The following is a 20056-nucleotide window of genomic DNA, read 5'->3' as shown; positions in this document are numbered from 1 at the left end:
GTTTAAACATTAATGTAGCTTTGTATTAAAATATAATTAAATTACTTTTATTTCTGTGCGTTTCTTTTAATACATGTTCAAGCGTATTAAAAGTATATATATTTTTTCTTTAGGTGGTATTTCATTATTTAATTTAGACTTCAGAAAAATTATTGTATTTAATATACTTATAATAATCAAATAATACATTCATAATAAAGTTAACAGTGCTGTGAATATTTCTTTTGTTCTACATTTGAAATAAAGATTTAACATGTATTTGCATTAATATTTAACTTTAAGGTATGTTAAATATTTTTTCCAAATTAAATATTGTATTTTGTTCCCTCTGGTACTGCAGCAGTACTTTAGAGGTGCAATTCGTGAATAGCATTTAAAAATATGTCCGTAGTACAATTGTAGCACGAGAAAAGTACTAAAAAATGCAGTTGGTGATGCAGATCCCCAAAGTGCAAAGCAATGGTCTACTTAGGTACTGTAATAAGATATCTACTTACATTTAAAAAAAAAAAACGTAAGAATACACTGAAAAAAGTCACACACAAAGTAACATTTAAACACTGAAAAACTACATGTTAAATTCACCATAGTTCAGTGAGCTTGCTATAGCTTGTGCCCACAATGCACTGCTTATGGCATTAAATAGTATATCACTAATGACATGTTACATGTCATCATTGATGACATCACTGATGATATCGTTCGATGAACGTGCCAGTTTACTGTAGTTTCATACTGAAATATATTCAGCAAGCTATACCTGGACATTATTTTCGATCAGCTGTGTAGTGCTCAAGCAGCATATCTGTAAAACTGATATGATTTCTAGAGCCTTCGAGATTACCGGATTTAATGTTCTAGTTCCCAGGCGCTAAGGATTTGTTGTGCTAACACAACCCAGAAAATCATATGGACTCCAGCCAATACACAGCCCCCAACGCAATGTTTGTGTAAGATGTGTTTCTGGTAGCGATCAATCCCATGAGAAAAGATGTGGGCATTTAGTGGAAACCTGAATCCTTTTTCATTAATGGATCATACACTCAGGAGCACTAGAAAACAGAATATGCATTTCAGAATCTTTATTTTAAAAGCCCAATCTAGTTCATATCATATGAATTGTAACCACACAGAATATAAAGAATGAAGCAGCAAGAAAATGAATCAGTGCTGTGAATAGAAGGAAATATTCTAACATGGATATTTTATTTCTAAAAGTAACACACTAATTTGCTACTTTTTGGTACTGCACTACTTCTAGCAGATTAGTAAATCATTTACCTATCTTAATTTTCAAAGATTGTGTGCACTCTCGTACTTGGTTCAGAACAACATGACTATTGTTCTAAGTAGCAATCCTGCTATTTCTGTCACATAGCAGCTGTGTGTATCAAAGAACAAACAGAGCCACTTGGGCAGCTGCTGATGGCCACTCGTCACCTCACAGGAGCCTTCAATTAAAGTGGATGCTTTATTGTGTTCCATTTGATCCAATCACTATTGGATGTCTGACCTGGCTTCTGCAGTAAGGTGTACTTTGCACTAGTAAATAAAAAGCGGAAGGCTTCTTTCTGAAAGACCCTCTAGTGCAGTGACTTGGGGAGATGGCTTGAATAGAAGACAAAAGCAGGCCTAAGATCCTGGCAAAATAACACAGAGAGACCTGTTCCTCCACAAGCATCTTCCTGAATTCTTTCCGGACTTACCTGCTTTACTTTGTGGTAGCTTTAGCGAGGACTACAATAAATTGTCAGTGAAGCATAAAAAATGAATGGTTTACTGTGGAACCAAATTGGTTTTGTCCTCATTGATGACAAATCGTAAACCCTGCATCAAGTCCACTGACATTTTGAGATGTTGTGTGCACTGATCTATAATTGGGATGTCTTCCAGGCACACTATCAGTCTCACTACTCATTTCTAAGGACCTTTATAACCCGTCTCAGAAGCTTGGTAAATCACCAAGGTGCCAAGGACATGTTGAAGGATATTGCCAGAACCTTGGGCACTTTATCTCTGCATATAAACAGCAGGATCTGTGGTGAGGGGAAAAAAATGGGGACCATGAGAAATGCATCATTCAGGTCTAGGTACACCATCATGTCTCCAGGTCATAGTATATGTGAGAAAATCCCTTTCTTGGGAGCTCGCCCCCATGTTTTGTTGATTGGTATTGCTTCTTCTTAAACTCTACACATTGGGGTACTGATCTCCATTCCCCAGGGTATGTGCTCTGAACCCCGAAGCATGGTAACATTGAAAATCCCCAGTTGGCATATTTAACTTTTCAGTAGAGCCATGGTGCAGGAAAACAAAACAATGGCATGCAGAGTTAAATTTCACCTGTGGACTGCTGCGCAAGTCATTCAGTAGGCTGACAAACAAAACATGGATTCAGGTCTAGCTGTGTAGGCTAACTGCTGTAGCTTTTAAAACTGCAGCAGACCTGTAGAATTAGCCATTTTTTACAGGGAAAGAACCAAACTTTTAAATATTAAAAAAGTCACCCCAGTGTAGGCCTAGTTGTACCTACGGCAACCAGTGCCAAAAAGTGATTTTCACTGTAAAGGACTGGAGCTGTTTCTGTGAAGAAAGCTAAGATTCAGAACAAAATAGTTTTTCTGAACTCTGTTTTGGGATAAGCTACAGAGATGATTCACCAATGTTTTTAATATTTACTAAAACATAATTCACCTGTGATGTGTGTTTTCTTCAATGAATATTTAGGAAAAGTGAGTTTTTGAAAGTAAGACTTTGCCTGAATCTCCAGCAGGCTAATTTGGATTAACATTCCAGCAGCTGGCCCTGGTCAGTGCCTCCCCTTAAAGATGTGTGAACAATGTTCTCAGAGTATAAACAATTGATTAGGCCTTTTGGCAGATGGCCTGGGTGTGAGCTATGTGATTCATCGTAGCTCAGCAAGGTTAACTAGGGAGGGGTTTGGAACCTCGTTAAGCTGTAAAAGACTGGGGTATAGCTGATCTATTCACACTTAAGTGTAAATAGAGCCCTGAGGAAAAGAAGACTTTCTTCTGTCGGCCAACTGTAGCCTGCTTGGCACTAACCCTGTGGTAGACAGAGCTAATCTGAAAACCAGTTTGGTGGGGTTGAGGAGGAGGAAACTGATCATATCTCTTAATACTCTCCCGGTCAGTACACCAGACATCTCTCAGTGCAAAAGGGTTCTGACATGTTCGATTTTACTCAGGATAGTGATTTGTGGAATAGTTTACAGTGAGGCAAACAGGATGTACTGAAGTGGAAAGGGTCGCTGCTAGAAGCTTTTTTGTTTTTGGTTAGGGAGTATCCAGAAGTCACCCCCACACATCCACCCACTTTCTAGTGAATCCTACAAAAGCAGTTCCTCACTCACAGCTCATCTGATCACACTTGGGTCTGCATAAGATCAGAAGGGGACTGGGGCTGTGGTCTGTGACCTGTATGGGAACCTGAAAGACAGGATCTGCTCCCATGTATATCCAGGACTGAGAAGTGGCCTCCAAGGGTCAGTTGTTGTACCTACTGTGTGGTGTCAGGGACACAGTAAGCTGCAAGATGCCTTTTTGATGGTGTGAGCAGACTAACTGACCAACTGGGCCTAAACTGGACCCTGCTGGTGGTATCTGCTAGAGTGAGTCCTGACCCCTAAGTGTTGTCCCTGAGGTCCTGGGAGTGACCAAGAGGAGTTGTTCCAGGAAGGTCTGAAAAAATTGCAAACTTCCAGGGCTTCAGGGTGACCCAACAACAGCGCTGCCCAATTTCAAGAGGACTTACTTAGTAACAGCATCAGGTTTGTCCCCTGGAGAATGTTTTGCTCCAAGAAAGGAGACAAGGGGCCCGATATAGACTTTGGCTGAGAGGGTGCTGCATTGCGACAGAGTACTTTCTCCGCCATACTCTCCACCCCTGCGTAATTTTCAGTGTGGCAGACCACCAGGTTTACGCAGACAAAATAGAGTTTACTCCGTCACTGTAAACCTTCTTTTGACAAAATGAGGGCCATTGGAGGAAGGACATAAAACCTCCATCCTGTTTAGGGTGCACAATATTGTGTGCTTTTTTCAGTCCCTCGTGCCAGGTTAAATCTAGCGTAGAAAACATAATGACGCCTACACACACACACACACAGCTTTCTCCCATGGTGTGTGGGCTCTTATTTATTTTTTCAGAAACAAACTGGTTTGAGGGTTTGTTTTTGAAAAATAAAAACCTTTGGAAAGGTTTGACAGACAACCTCTTCCAACAGCTATTTGACTTGGAGAGGACTTCAGAGAATACAGCCTTGCCCCACTAGAGGATTTAGACTTAAGATAAAATCTTTGATCGGTAAAACTGACTTGGGAAATCTGACCTCTGCTCCACCTCAGTTGGCCTGAAATTGCGCATAGTTCCCAGTCAACCACGAAGAGTTACTTCTGATTGGCGCAATACTTTTTCTTGACCCATTTTACGCTAAAACTATTAAATAAAAATATCTCCAGTTCCCCTTATTTTGATTTGATTTTATTTTAATGTATTTTTCTTATTCAGTATTTTTCTATTTTTAGAAATTGGTTGTGGGATTTTTATTGTGCTGTATTGTGACATTTTAATTGTGTTTGTACTGAAATACTCATAGCTAGCAGAGGTTGAGCCCAGATTTATTTATTCCACTTGTGTGTTGGGCAGATAAGATGTTGGACTTATTACTTAGGAAGTACTCACATTCTCTTTAACTAATAACCCATTTTCTTATAGGATATCTATGAGAAAATGGATTGTCTCAATCTTAAAATTTCTGTAGACCACCCACACATTGAAGTCCTTCATATAATTACTGGTTGCTAACCGTTGTCTTTTTTTCTCCAGACACAATTTGACCACTGATCCCTTGGATCCCATTATCTATGAGGGTGGCTTCTTGATTTGAAAATGTTATGGGTCATGTGACTTATTTGGAGTTTGGTATACAGGCGCTCCGTCAGAAACATGGTTGACGTACCATATATTATAATCAATGGCATTTGTAATACAGTGGCTGGGGCGTCAGCCATGTTTGTAATGGAGTCCCTGTCCGCATAACTCTAAATAAGGCCTTTAGTTTGTTAGTTTGCTTGGGAAACCATAGAACTCTGTGTGACAGCCTTGCACAGTCTAGATCATCCAATATCCCTGATCACTGTGCTTCACGTGGACTCAAAATTAGTTAATCTTATTCCAAATTTACAAAGGAAAATTTGGTAATCTTTTCCTGACTATTCCCCTGCAGCATTCGCAGCAACTGTGAAGCCTCCCTGGACACCAAGTTCTCTACCTATACCTTCAGAGGATAAGAAGCTTCTGAACCATTTCTAGTCTTGCCACTGACCAAGCCTCTTAAATCCTTGTCCTTATTGGGAGCACTGTGCCATAAAACGGCCAGACAAGCACCCGCTACCTTTTCTGACCCAACAAAAATCAAAGAGCAGAGTTGAAGACTTTTTTTGATAAATGCTTGAACCCTGTTAAGAGCTATCAAGATAGGCACACATTTGTCCCAACTTTTTGATGAAATTTAAACGAACATTCCCCCTTAAGCAATGGGGCCGCCCTCCACCATCCAGATCTCACAGCATGGGGTCCACTTCGATGAGGTGTGACTGTTTCTTTTCTGTCAAAAGAACATAGTTGACATTCCCAAACAGTATTATGGCCGATTGTGCCCAACCAAGATGTTGGGTGAAAAAAGACATTTTAAAACTTTGACCATATTTAATATTTTAATAAATGGCCTGGAAACTTCTACGAGGTTCTCTGATATTTTCTTTATGATCTATTGACACCCTTTTTAAGGTATTTTACAAACCTGGGTGTGGCATTTTATATTGAAGTATGTTGATGTAAGCTTTGTATAGAATTCTATCTATGTCATGGATTGTTGTAAGTGGGGAGGTTCTGAAAATGACCAGTTACAAGATTGGCTGACTGGCTGTTGGATGGGATCTTCTGTTGTGGAATAAACTACATTTACCTTCATCTTCCTCTTGTCTCTGTGATGATTAAGAGGAATTCTACACTGGCGTAGTCGGCACAGGAAGCTCAACAGGAAGATCTCAACAAGATGCCATGGTGAAAATTTTATTCATTTCTTCAAAAATGAAAAGGTGCAGGATTTGATACCTTCAAGCAAGACATTGATATTTCTGATGTGGCTTATTGAATTTTGAGCCTGTGATCCTGCAAATGGGAGTTATTCTGCTTGAAAGGGAAAAAGCTTATACGAGTTTGGATACTCTAACTCGTTGATTTCCTCTGGTGAACTCTACTCTTTTGTGCTGGAAGTGTGCATTGAAAGGCGTATTGCGTTGGGACTTCATGAAAAGTTTCTCGCCGATTTCCCTGTGCTGAACTCTACTCTTTTGCGCTGGATGTGTACATTGCAGGAGCAACGAAGTTCGAGACTTCATGAGAAGTTTGATGTCATCGCGGCGTCTCCGTGAGCAGCGCTTCACTTGTCTATTCGTTTTATTTTTTACGAAATAGATTTGCGCATACAGTGTGTGTTTGAACAATTTTTTTTTTATTATTATTTAAATCGCCATCTTTGTTCAAATTTTGAAAATAAACATCACTGGACAAGGAGCGTTACCTTCGGAATGGATCTTTCAGCTCTGTGAGGTTCTCTGTTCTCCTTCGCAATGGGCTTCTAGAGCGGCACACGTTGTGGCTGACGATCGTAACAAACACCTTGTGGTTGCTACGCAATACGCACGCGTTGTGTTGGTGAGTCAATACGCATGCGTTATGACGACGTCTTGGGTTGCCAGGTTACCGCGCACTGTATAACGCGCATACTGTGTCGTGTTGTGCGTGCTTCGATTATAATGGATATCTCTGCCATGAAGGAAGGAATAGATGGACTTTGTTTATATGCACGCGTATAAAGAGGAGGACACCATATGTTCTGCAACTAAACTTTAACATATTCCCTCTGCAAATCGAATGCGTGCAAGTAGAATTTGGTCAATTTCTCTCTGCAAGTTGAACGCGCTTGGGTGTACATTGAAAGGAATAAGCTTTGTCAATTTCCGTTGCAAATCGAACGCGCTTGGGAGTACATTTATAGGAAAGAAAAGCTATTGGAATTTGAATCTCTGTTTAAACTCTGTTTAAGCTCTTTTGGTAGCGAAATCTCTTAGTTTACTCCAAGTAAACAGTGTTAAATTGTTTATTTTTAAAATTGTATGTATTTTGATGTTGTAGTTTATCCTTTGCAAGTAAGTAATCTGCAACAGTTTTCTTCAGGAATTTTTATTTTTTGCAGAATCAACATGCAGAATGTCACAGCAGCTCCATTTTTTTTGTCTTCCCCTGGGTCTCCTCCTATCAAATGGAAAAAATGGAAAGTTGTCTTTGAGAGGTACGCTAGAGTTTGCGGTCCCTCTTTGAGTGCGGAAAGAAAATCAGCCTTATTATTGCACTGCTTGGGGTCGGAAGGTCAGGATGTGTTTGACCATTTGCCTGAGCTTTCTACTGCTGAGGCTGGTAGATTAAATGACTATGAGGTGTGTATCAAGAAACTTGACAAACATTACCTCCCAAAAGTCAGTACAATTCTTGAAAGATACCAGTTTGCAAAAAGAATGCAAGCTGTAGACGAGACCATTGAGGATTATATCACTCAATTAAGAAAATTAGCTTCCTCTTGTAAATTTGAAGAGTTAACTGACGAACGTATAAGGGATCAATTTATGTTTGGTTGTTCTATTGAGAAAATTAGAGAAGAACTATGGCTAAGGGACGAACCAACTCTAGATGAGGTACTTACAGTTGCCAAACGCATTGAGCATTCTTTAAAATGTGTTGCGGTGATTAAAAAAGATTCAGAAAAGGGAAACAAGATTGAAGCGGTGAATGTTAGAGCTGAAAGTGGTAAATTAGGAGAGAAAAGTGTGCCTGAGAAAGGATGGGCAAATAGGAAATGCTATAGATGTGGTAAGTCAAATCATCTTGCTAATGACAAAAAATGTCCAGCCCTCAACCAAACATGTTCTAAGTGCAAGTTAAAAGGGCATTTTACAGCTTTCTGTAAAACAAAGCTCAGACCTATGGTAAAAGAAATTGAAATATGTCATGGGGAAGGTGGTGAAGTTAATTCTGAAGAGAATATGTGCGGGCAGATTGTCATACAAGTTGAAGATATGTGTAACAAGAAAACCTCTCCATATGATAACATCCTGGTTGAAGGAGAGCTCACCAGGGTTCTGTTTGATTCGGGGGCAAAAATAACCATTGTATCCAATGAATTTTATAACTCCAAGCTGAAGGGAAAAATTACGTTAATGAAACCTGACATAATTCCCTTAGCATATGGAGGTGAACCCATAAAATTACATGGTTATTTTATAGGGTTGTTAGAATATAAAGAAAGATTGGTATCAGGTAAAATTTATGTTTCTAAGCGTGGTGATAGCATTATTAGCTGGATTCATCAGGGAGATCTAGGAACATATCTTGATCCCAATGCTAATCCCCCAATACAGTTAAGGGACAGAGTTCAATCGGTGGATGAGGTAGTTGATGACAAGTATGTACATGATTTAAAAATAGAGTTTCCTAATGTGTTTAAGGAAAATCTAGGTTGTTTAAGAGGATATCAACATAAGATTCTTCTAAAAAAAGATGCTTCTCCTGTATGTAGTAAGGTGAGGAATGTTCCTCTGTCGGTCAGAGAGGATATGGAAAAAGAAATTGAGAAGTTACGCAATGGTGGAATAATTGAGGAGATTGAAGGATGTGAATGGTTGGCTCCGGTCGTTGCAGCGCGGAAGCTCAATGGAAGTTTGCGCTTATGCATCGACTTGAGACAACTCAACAAGTGTGTGGTTGTTGACAGGTATCCCTTACCGAACATCACTGAGTTGTTGACTCTTCTAGATGGGGCTAAGGTATTTAGCACGATTGATCTTACCTCTGCTTATCATCAAATAGAACTGGAGGAGTCATCACGAGATTACACATCATTTATAACACCTTTTGGTACATATAGGTTTAAGAGAATGCCGTTCGGCTTGGTATCAGCTTCTTCTGTGTTCCAGCGGGTAATGGAAAAAGTGCTAAAAGATCTACCAGGAGTATGTGTATATCAAGACGACATTTTGGTGTTTGCCAGGGACGATATAGAACATGATATGAGATTAAAATCTGTCTTGAAGAATTTATGTAAATACAATTTAACAGTCAAGGGGGAGAAGTGCAAATTTAAATCTAATAATATCAATTACCTTGGTCACAATATCTCAGGGGATGGTGTAAAGCCTAAACCGGAGTTGGTTGAAACCATAATGAACTTGTGTTCTCCGTCAGACAAATCAGAATTAATGAAATTTCTAGGAATGATAGAGTACTATGCGAAATTTGTGATGGGATTTGCATTAGCAACGGTTAACATGAGGCAGCTGTTACGCAAAGGTGTGGAGTTTGTGTGGTCGAATCTATGTGAAGAGGAATTTGTAGCCATCAAAAGGAAACTTAGTCAGGCTCCTTCTTTAAGAAGTTTTAATCCAAAATGTAAATCAATTCTGGTAACTGACGCTAGTGAGAAAGGGCTTGGAGCGGTATTAAAACAAAGTGGTCCTGAGGGTGTGCGAACCATTATGTTCTTGTCAAGAAGTCTCAGAGATCCTGAGATGAGATATTCTGTAGTTGAAAGGGAGGCGTTAGCTGTATATTGGGCCATAAAGAAAATGAAGAAATTCTTGTGGGGTATGGATTTTGAGGTTCATACAGACCATAAACCTCTCATTGAAATTTTTAGCAAAAAAGGGTTGGATCTGGTTTCTGGAAGAATAACCAAATGGATAATTGGTTTGCAGGAATACAACTTTGGTATAAAATACATTCCTGGGATCGAAAATGGTGTTGCTGATGTTCTATCTCGTCTAGTTCCTGGCTGTAATGAGCAGGATAAATGTTTGCATGATGTTGAAGATGATGAAATGGTTTGCATGGTGGATCATGACATTATTTCTGAAGAAAGATGGTTAAAGGAATTAGAGGGTGATGCAATCTTGGTGGAGGTGACATCTCTATTAAAAAAAGGATGGGATTCTAGGAAAAGGGGGTCAGAAGGTACAAAAGATTTTTGGGCTGTTCGGAATGAATTGTCTGTGGACAATAACTTATTATTTCGAGGGACCAGACTGATTCCTCCTTCCACTCTTAGAAAGGAATTGATTGATTTAGTGCATGTGGCTCATTCAGGCTTGACCAAAAGTAAAGGTAGACTTCGCTTGTCGTATTGGTGGCCAGGTATGGACAGGATGATTGAGAGAATCATAAGGGATTGTGTTCCATGTGCTATCAGTGAGAAAAATAAGATTACTCATGTACAACCAATGATTTTGAGAAAACGTCCAAACAGTCCATGGGAAGAGATTGCGTTGGATATAGTTGGCCCTATACTATGTAGAGAATCTCAGACATATATATTGGTGGTCATTGACATGTTCTCAAGGTGGCCAGAGATTTTTTTTCTGTCTACAATAAACACTGGTAAGGTGATTGAATGCTTAAAAAGTTTGTTTGCAAGGGAAGGTCTTCCTAGGTCTATTTTGTCTGATAATGGCGTGCAACTGGTTTCCAGAGAGATGGAGATTTTCTTGGCATCTAGAGGAATTCTTCACAAAACTACCTCTCTTTATCACCCAGAGGCCAATGGGATGGTGGAGAGATTTAATAAAGTGATTAAGGAGACCATTGCCTTGGCCAAGGGTGTGGGCATGGATTGGAAAAAACAGGTCATTGATAAGGTTGAGGAGTACAGATTATCTCCTCATGCAACAACAGGGAAAACTCCTTTCTTGTTGTTTCGGGGTAGAGTTCCCAATACGTGTGTTGAGCCTTACTGGGTTAACAAGTATGAACTATCCAAAGGAAAGGAGGGTGTGTGTGATGGGGAGAAATTGGTTGGTGTTGAAGAAGAAAAAGCCAAATTGAGAAAGGCATATTTCGATGTCAAACATGCTGTAAAACAAACTAAGGTAAAGATTGGTGACTGGGTCAGAATTAAATGTCCTGGTATCTTGGGTAGTTCTTCAGCTAAATTTATGAAACCGATCAAAGTGATAAAGATCTTTAACAATGCTATTCAGACACAGGATCATCGAATTTGGAATTTAAGTAGAGTATGTGTGTGTGGTGATGTCTCGGAATTTAGCAACAGGTTGGTGCCCTCAAAGGAGCGTTCATCTTTTCATCAATCAAATGGTGTAAAGGAAAAGGTTTTAGTTGGCTCTAGAACATCTCCCAGAGTGGTGAAAAGACCAGGGTATCTTAAAGATTTTGTTAATGTCATTGCTTAATTGTATTAGATGCACAGTGTATTTATAAGTCTTTAAAAAGAAAATGATCTTGTCAAGGGAGGGAGATGTGTGGCATTTTATATTGAAGTATGTTGATGTAAGCTTTGTATAGAATTCTATCTATGTCATGGATTGTTGTAAGTGGGGAGGTTCTGAAAATGACCAGTTACAAGATTGGCTGACTGGCTGTTGGATGGGATCTTCTGTTGTGGAATAAACTACATTTACCTTCATCTTCCTCTTGTCTCTGTGATGATTAAGAGGAATTCTACACTGGGTAAAAACCTAGCAGTCATTTTTACATCAGTGCCTTTTGTGAGTACAACTTTGCTCTCTAGGGAGCAGAGGGGCACTCCACCCTAAATTGTTCTTGGATCTCTACATATTACTCAGTCAGGGTCCAATCAGAAGATCTTGGTGATATATACCCTCTGGGTCTAACATGGCCAGCCCCAGGGCCCCTTTTTCACTCTCCGGGTTAAGATCTTTGCATCTGTAGAACTTGGGGGTCATGCTTGGAGCAAGCTTCTCCTCAAGAGTCATCAGGAGAATCTCCATTACCCATTCCTTCACCCTCTGGTAGATTTTCCCTGGTGGGAATAATGTCACTATTTGGTAAACATTTTGATGGCACAATTGGGTTGTGCTGCTTCTTGGCTGGAGGTTATGGGGTACGGGATGTGGGACTTGGTCAGAAAAGGCTCCTTGAGCATCTCAAATGCATGAGTTCATCTTTTTCTTATTCTTGCCCTTGGTTCTAGTAGGATTAGAAGCAGCCTTGTTTCCCCGTGGTTCATAGGTCCCAGGGACCTGTAAATCCTATTCCACCCAAGCAAGGAGTTCTTGTTCTGGATGGCCAGCTACCAACAACAACACTTTGCAGGGGGTTTAGGCTTCAGTTACTGCTCTTTGGACCAAGGAATCTACTGCCTCAGCAAATGTTTCCCCATTTGAAAACAAACATCTATTTTCCCTCTTGATCACAGAGGGTTTCCATGAGTCTGTGCTGTTACACTAAATATCACAGAAAACCAATTAACTGAGGCCTCCCTGGGGAAATGTTCTCTTTTGTTTCCTGCAATACCTCTTCCAGAACATTCTGGGGTCTTTCTGGATTCTGGTTCGCTGGTATTTGGGGTTTTTCCTTCTGTTCTTCCAGGAACCTCCAATACTCTTCTTTCGTGCTACAACTTGAGATGGCAAGATCTTTGTTTGCACAGCAGGCACTTGACCCCCTTGGCATTCGATTTTTGTCTCCAGGGGGGTGTTTGAAAAGCTTACACACAATGGGGCCCTTTAACAATGTTTCTCTCTGTTGTCTCTCCACTGCATATGATTCTCTTCTCCTGAGCTGATGAAGCTCCTTGTCAGCCAATGTTCAGTTCTTACAGCCACATTGCCTGGCTTTGTGAACTTCACTGGTGTCCTGCTTTTCCCAAAATGGTGGCTATGCCTACTGCTGCCTTGGAACAGACATTTTTGATGTGGTAAAAGACGCATCAGTCAGTAAAAACCCCACAATGATCTTTAATGCCAAAATGTCTGTCCACTTTGTTCCAAGTCTACAAGCCTTGGTAGAAGTCAGGCCCTTCTTGCAAGGCTTGCCGAGTCTGCGGTCTTGATCCCGAGTTTAAGGTCACAGCATGTTTTAAAATAGTTTAAGTTCCCCAACAACTCATGCCTTCAAACACAATCTGAGCCAAGCCCACTTCTAAACCACAAATTTAATTTAGAAATAATGTATGTTTTATATTGTAAACAGCCCCCGAACGTGTGTCTATAGTTTGTGGACTTAAATTCAAGTCCACTTACTCTATACACCCAAATGGCAAGTGTAGTTCGCAAACTTGGGACATAGTCTACAAATTATAGCAAGGATCCAGACGGCGGGTCCTCGGTGAATAAATGGGTAACATACAAAAGTGTTAACTCTTTCAAACTACCCAGCACCTTTATTAATCATTTGTGTCTCAGAATCTTCTGAACAAATTTAGACTAAATCAACAAAAGGACACTTTCTAAGTTCTACTTTTATTCCAAGTGTGGCCTAAATCTGGTGAACGCTTTTTCCTGTAGGTGCAAGCAAAAAAAAATTCCATGGGAGCTAAAATGGGAAATCATCTTTTTAAAAACATTTTTAATCCCTTCTTAACGCTTTCCCATGCACGGACTGCATGGAAATTGGCTTGCTGACTGTGCTTATCAGCTAGTTGCCAAATTTGGCGCAGATCCATCCATGGGAGCCAAATCTATAGGCAGATCAAAAATGTGGTAGAGAGAATATATTACAGGATCTGATGACATCATAAAGCAAGTGGTTAAAACTGATTGGTTTGCAAGTGTCTCCAGAACCCCGGTATGGCAATATAGAGCCATGATATAGATGGAAACTGTTATGTATGTTTTTATATAACGTGTTTATTATGGGGCATTTAGCTTGAAGAAGCTGTTTTCTTCTAAGTGCAACTAACAATGAAAACTGATTGGAATTAGACTATCTAGGCTTTATTTACCTTTTTTGAATACATTTTTAATGACACAATGCGCATTAATGAAGGTCAGCAGATTTAGGCAGTTCTCTGGTTACAGTGCATCATAATTCTGGATTTACTGCACTTACCACATAATTAGCAAAATTCACGAACAATGTTGTTTTTATCACAAATCGATAAAGATAATGCTGACCAACAGCGTGTCACATGACTTCCCTGTTTTCTTGCTTAATTTAGATTTCTTTGTTGCATAATGTGTGTCTTCATTGGCACATAATCGTGGCAGGGCAGAACATTTTAAAATGTGCAGGGTGGTTTGAGGGCTGCCATTATGATGATGAAATGAATATTTCCCAGCGAACCCTGAAATAATTTGTATATTTCAGGGTTACCTGTGAAATATGGAGCTTTACAACACACATTAGCAACTGTCAGTGGCAGCTCCTCCGCGGATGCGGATGACCGCCGTCCCACTGCTCGTTGAGCAGGGCAAAATAAAAATAAAATGATAACGACAAGAAGTTATTATAATTGTATTTTTATTTGCGGGACTCCAGCCAGGTCGGGCGGGGCTGGGCTCGTCGCCATCAGAGGGAGCAGGAGAAGTTTGCGCTCCCTCCCTAAGTGCGCATGACAGTTTGGCCGGCTCTCTGTGGCTGTCCAAACAGTCATACGCACTTGTTGTGTTCTCCACTGGGCTATGTTGCACAGCTCAGTGGAGATCATACCCAGCCTCCCAGGTACTGCCTGAGCAGCCAAACAGGCCGCTCAGACCAATCACGACGCTGCTCCTGCAGCGCAGTGATTGGCTAGGACAGTCCAGGAGCCTGGCCGCTTCCGGTCGCAGAGAGTGAGCTCGGAGGAGAGACGTGTGCGGCGGCGAATGTAAGTTTTTGGGGTTTTGTGTTTTTCTGGCCTCCCTCTGCCTCACCACCCCTGACAAGAGGCAGCCGCCACTGCGTCCAATACTAATGTCTGAAAAACTGTTAAACTATGTCTTTGAGTGAATATTCGGCCTCACTCTTCGGTTGAACTTGAAAGTTACTTGCACACTGCCTCCAGACATTTATGACTGCAAGTTCTAACTAATTTTTAGGCAGTCTTTATAGACTGGATAGAAGTATGATAAACGATTAGACAAGCGTGGCATGTTTGTTGACCAGCACAGAACTGAAAATTCAAAAGTGACTCTTTCATATCCTGGTTACAAATATCTCCATAGTTTTCCTAATAATCATTCTTGTGTATGTGCTTTTTCCCTTGAATTAGATTTTGAAAGTTGGCACAGTTTGCGCTGAACGTACAAGAGTTTATCATCAACTGAAGCACTTCAAATATAAGCTGTATAGGCAGTGTATCACTCTGGCAGAGTGTGCCCAAAATGATGACTTGCCAGTCAAAGAAACCGTGGATATGCTTTTTACGAAACTGAAGACATCTTGGCTGCAGGCGGTAAGGTCGTGCTTGTTTTTGTAGTGGATTTTCTTTTTTACCATGGAATGCCATCTCTCCAGTTATTGGGCTTTATTTTAATACATTTTTGTAACAAGCATTGGCAAAGCCAATAGGTCTGGCCTTGGCATGCAGGCGCAATGGTTACTTTTTGTTTTACCTTTTTATAGCAAGAATATGTCACAAAAATAAAAAGATAAGACAACAGACTGTCCCTAGATGCGACCACCATCAGCTTGCAATTTAAATGTTAATTTTAAAAGACGTTGACTGAGATGACTATTTTATTAGTGATGTTTAAAAACAACTAGCATTTCAGTTGTGATGTGCATTTTAATTCATATTTTGATAGAGGGATGTAGTAATGAGTTGTATTGGTTTCTTGAGCCATGCTTGTAGAATTGTAATAGGTCATTACAGATTATAGAATTATAAAGGTTTGTATGTTCTAGCTATATCAGTCAGGTTGTGGAATGTTGGGAGTTGATGCTGTGCTTTACTGGTGCTTGTACATGTCCACCATACTTGTACAAGGTTGTTCAATAAAGTAGGAATTTGCACAGTTTACCTGTCTCTGGAGTCACTACAAGGGGAGAAAGAAAAGAAATCATCACCTTAACATACCATTCAAATTGCATGAAGCTTCAATATCAATTAAACATTTTTTATAAGCAACCTTAAAAAGGAGTCAAAAAGTAAATCACCATGTAACTTCGTACCCCAAGTGTAAGCAAACTAAGTAGACGTTTTTAAATTTTATATAGAAAATTTAAATAGCTCACTTTGAAAGACTTTTCACATTGAAGAGAAAATAAATAATTTTAAGACAAGGTAAACAATGTACACAAACGTTGTGGCGTACCTCAAAGTGAAGAGAGCCAACGGGGCTGATGCATTGCTCCCTGCTGTAAGGTTTAACAGACCAGTGGATGAAGCCTGCTGACCCAAAGCCCCCTCATGTATTATAATATGGCTGCATTTATAGACAACAATCTCAAAGGCCAGATCTCATAAGAGTTTGAAGTGGATAATAAAAGCGGTGATACAGGGAATGGTGTAAAAGGAGTGGCAAGTGGCAAAGGTCACAGGAAGCGCGCCCCGAGCCATGGAGCTACGCAAAGACAAGTTATGTAAACTAAGCAGCAGATGACTTGTAATCTTTTTACAGTAATGTCTATAAAATTCAAAAGTAAAAGTTAATGCAGATCTTTTAGTTCAATATAATGACCTTACTGTATTTGGTAACATTTATTAAAATGCATATTTTCTAAACTAACTTAGAGACAGTATGACTGGCCAATGTTGCCACGAGTGATCAAGAGATTGATATTTTTAATGTGCACTTTATGAATGGACATTATATATGGCAAAACATAATCTGTTAAATCGTGTAGGCTCGAGTTTGTTGTGCTCCTGCATTCTAGAGGTAAGGTATACTTTGGTATAGTGGACTGCTCTGGTTTACGCATTTTGACCTAGTTAGGAAGGTCACATTTGATCCCATGCATCATAGCCCCGCCTTCTGCTGTTCATCCACAGGATTTGCGCCCTTCCATCTCTAGTTTTACAAGAACAGGTAATGTCTGCATAGCTGTTTTACGTAAGCTAATCAATATAGCCCATCGAACCAAATGAAATCCGTGAAACATGCACCTTTGTTGGTCTTCATAACATTAATGAAAGAAGAACACCATTTACATGTTAGAATCAAGCCCCTTTGAGTTAACACAGAGATGCAGAAAAAGCTGCACAAATTACCTTTACATTTTACAACGTACACACATATCTCCTCTGCCTTGAAAGCTCTCCATGAGTTAGCATTCGCAAGAAGATCTTCATTCAAACTATTATGTTTAACTCAACAGGCGATAAATGCTAAAGGTCCTAACTCTACCAGACAAGAATCACCAAATTCTCCCAACCAAGGAATTTGCATTCAAGTCTAGCACCACAACTAATTCTCCCATCTTACAAAAAGAAAACAGAAGCACTCTTCTTCCATACATGCTGCCAAACTATCGAACTCCCTCCTAGCAAAACTTAAAGCCTCTGGCAACGATCTGTAATTTAGAGGATTGGTTAACAGCTGTTTTTTCCCAACCTGTTCATCACGGACATCCTGATGCATAGTCTTCCAAGAAATGGAATAGAATACGAATAAAGGACTTTTAGAAATAGACCTGATGGACAATTTGCCAAATATTATATTTGAAGACATTATAAAAATCTGTCCTCTGGTCAGATCTTTCTCTCCGCCTGACCGTATAAAATCAGATGTTCTTACCTATTTTACATTGAATATAATGGGGCAAGCTTCCTGACAGTCTATTGCATAAAGCATGCATGGAGCAAATTTACCTTGGTTTATTAGCATCAGATAATTGCTTCACCTTGAATGTCTTACCGTTAGAAATTCAGTTCCTATCCATAATTCTTTATTCGAATCCTATACAAAACTGCATATTTTCTTTATTTAATAGTGTGCCTTGCACACGTCTTTTCTCATAGGTCATAACCCTTCTTTCTCAGAAGCTGGAAATTCACTTACTTTCAATCAATTTTATCTAATCTTCCTCCACCCTGTCTATTATCAGGACTAATCATTCAATCATTCATATTAACATAACCCTGCCCCCAGTATTCACATCTAACTCTTTCTGCTCCCACCACAAACAAACTAGGGTGATACATGGAAGATTTCTTTTGAGAACACCAGTGGTGCTCCTCCGCTATGGCTGAGGAGCGTCGCCTCCCCCTACCAGCTGGCTCAAAACGGCAGGAAAGGAAAAATAAAATGATAGTAAACACGTTTAGTTATAGTTTTAGTTTTCCTTTCCTGACCGAGTCTTTACCGGTGAAGCCAGGGGGGTGGCAGTCACTGGAGGGGGGAGTGGTATGCACTGGTATCAGTGCGCATGTGGGTTTGGCCGTCCATCTCAGGACAACCAAACCGACATGCGCACTGAAGCTGTCTCCAACCCGAGCTGCGTTGCCGGGTTGGAGACCGCAGGCACAGGCTCCCAATCTCATTAGGAGCACACATTCAGGGTGCTCAGGTCAATCCTGACTCTGTTGTCATGCATGAGAGTAACGTCCGGATTGGCAGCAGGGGAGTCTGGGAGCCTGTGATTGTAGTGAACTGGAGCAGAAGAGTGCGATGTGGCTGGCTACAGGTAAGTTATTTATTTTTGTATTTTATTTGTTGTCCGTCGTCCCCCCGACCTCCTCCTCTCCCACCATGCCACTCTTCAATGACACCAGCGGCTACACAAATCAAATCCCACTACCCAAAAGCTTCTACTCTAACCACTAATCTTGGGTTCCAGAGTAATGTGTTGATCGCTGTTAGAAATGGGATTTCTGGTAGGCTAGGGCTTGTGACTAAGCCAGGCAGAAACCACCACTCTAGTCAGGGCAAGGGAATTACACACCGAAGATAACCCCTGCTCAACCCCCTGGTAGTTTGGCGCAAGCAGTCAGGCTTATCTCAGAGGCAATGTGTAAAGCATTTGCGCAACACACAGCAGCAGCACACTTGGCACACTACAAAAGAAACTCCACACAAGGTTATATCAAAAATAGCCTTTGTATTCTCATAAACACATTAGAATCATAATTACACATATACACGGTGCCAACTGGCACTAGGCAATATTCACAGGGGATTATATACAGGACCGGGCCAATCGGGCCACGGTCAGAACCATCAGAACAGGTAAGTAAATATAAAACACAACCAGTAACTACTGGCACAATAATGACCTCAGCATTACCACATTGGGCATAAAACACGTTAGGCCCAAACCTCATTAGCATAAATACATTACGCAATAATCGCGGTGCATAAATCACATTATACATTCACCATCAGCATAAACACCTTATGCATAAATCATTGTAGGAATCACATTAGGCATAAATCACGTTGTGAAACCACATTAGGCATCCACATAAGCATAAACACATTATGCGCCATATTAGAGCTCTGCGCCCTACCACATAAAACTGAACCCCAGGCCAACTGGCCTCCTCTAGGGCTCCAATGCCCTATGTCCAGCAAAGTCAGGGCTCCGCTGCCAATGCAGCGAAAACACAGGGCACAGATGCGCTGGGGCGTGGGGTGCAACTCACCCCTTTCTCAACAAAAGAACTGGCCCCCAAGTGTTGCAGCTGCCCACTGTCTGGCGGAGCAGCTGTGACCAAATGAAGCACTGGCACCACAGTGCCTCGGGAGCCCCACTGGTACTCTCACAGAAGAAAATTGCCCACACGTTGCAGCTGCCCACTGTCCAGCGGGACAGCTGTGGCCAAAGATCTGGAACCACTGTACCTTGAGTCCCCCACTGGGACTCCTCAACAAAAACTGCCCCTACGTTGCAGCTGCCCTCTGTCTAGCGGACCATCTGTGGAGAACAATCAGGGACTGGCACCACTCGTGCCTTAGGAGCAGCCACAGGGCAGGCGGGCTCTGACAATGTGCCCCGACATACACCCCCCACCGGACTCCCAACGCGGCCCCACTCACCGGAGTCTTCTCTGTGGTCTTCTGCCTCATCCGGTCTCCTCGTGGCAGTAGGAAGGCACCGACAAGGTGCCGTGGCGGGCCCCTGCTCCCGGGGCCTCTCCTCACTAGGGCAGCAACACGCGGGGCTCTCTCTGCTCATGAGAGCCCCACCTGGAATCCGGCCACACTGTTGCTGCACGCGGGGCTCACTCACAGGAGCCCCGTTGACCCACCGCACTCTCTGTCTTCACCGGGACGCCCTGAGAGGCGTGGTAGGCTCCCGTGCT

The 20056-nt window shown here is 41.1% G+C and overlaps 1 protein-coding gene across 2 annotated transcripts in view; it reads left to right on the top strand.

Moving 5' to 3' along the window:
- Nucleotides 1-20056, top strand: part of CCDC82 (coiled-coil domain containing 82) — a 149598-nt gene that overhangs the window by 113226 nt on the left and 16316 nt on the right. For both annotated transcript variants that reach the window (XM_085621427.1, XM_085621428.1), the window contains one exon: nt 15083-15265. In XM_085621427.1, coding sequence (XP_085477553.1) covers nt 15083-15265 — 183 coding nt within the window. The remainder of the gene's footprint in view (nt 1-15082; nt 15266-20056) is intronic.

Source organism: Triturus cristatus, chromosome 8 (genome assembly GCF_964204655.1).
Source record: "Triturus cristatus chromosome 8, aTriCri1.1, whole genome shotgun sequence".
Taxonomy (NCBI): Eukaryota; Metazoa; Chordata; class Amphibia; order Caudata; family Salamandridae; genus Triturus; species Triturus cristatus.
This window is presented reverse-complemented; position numbering and strand designations above follow the sequence as displayed.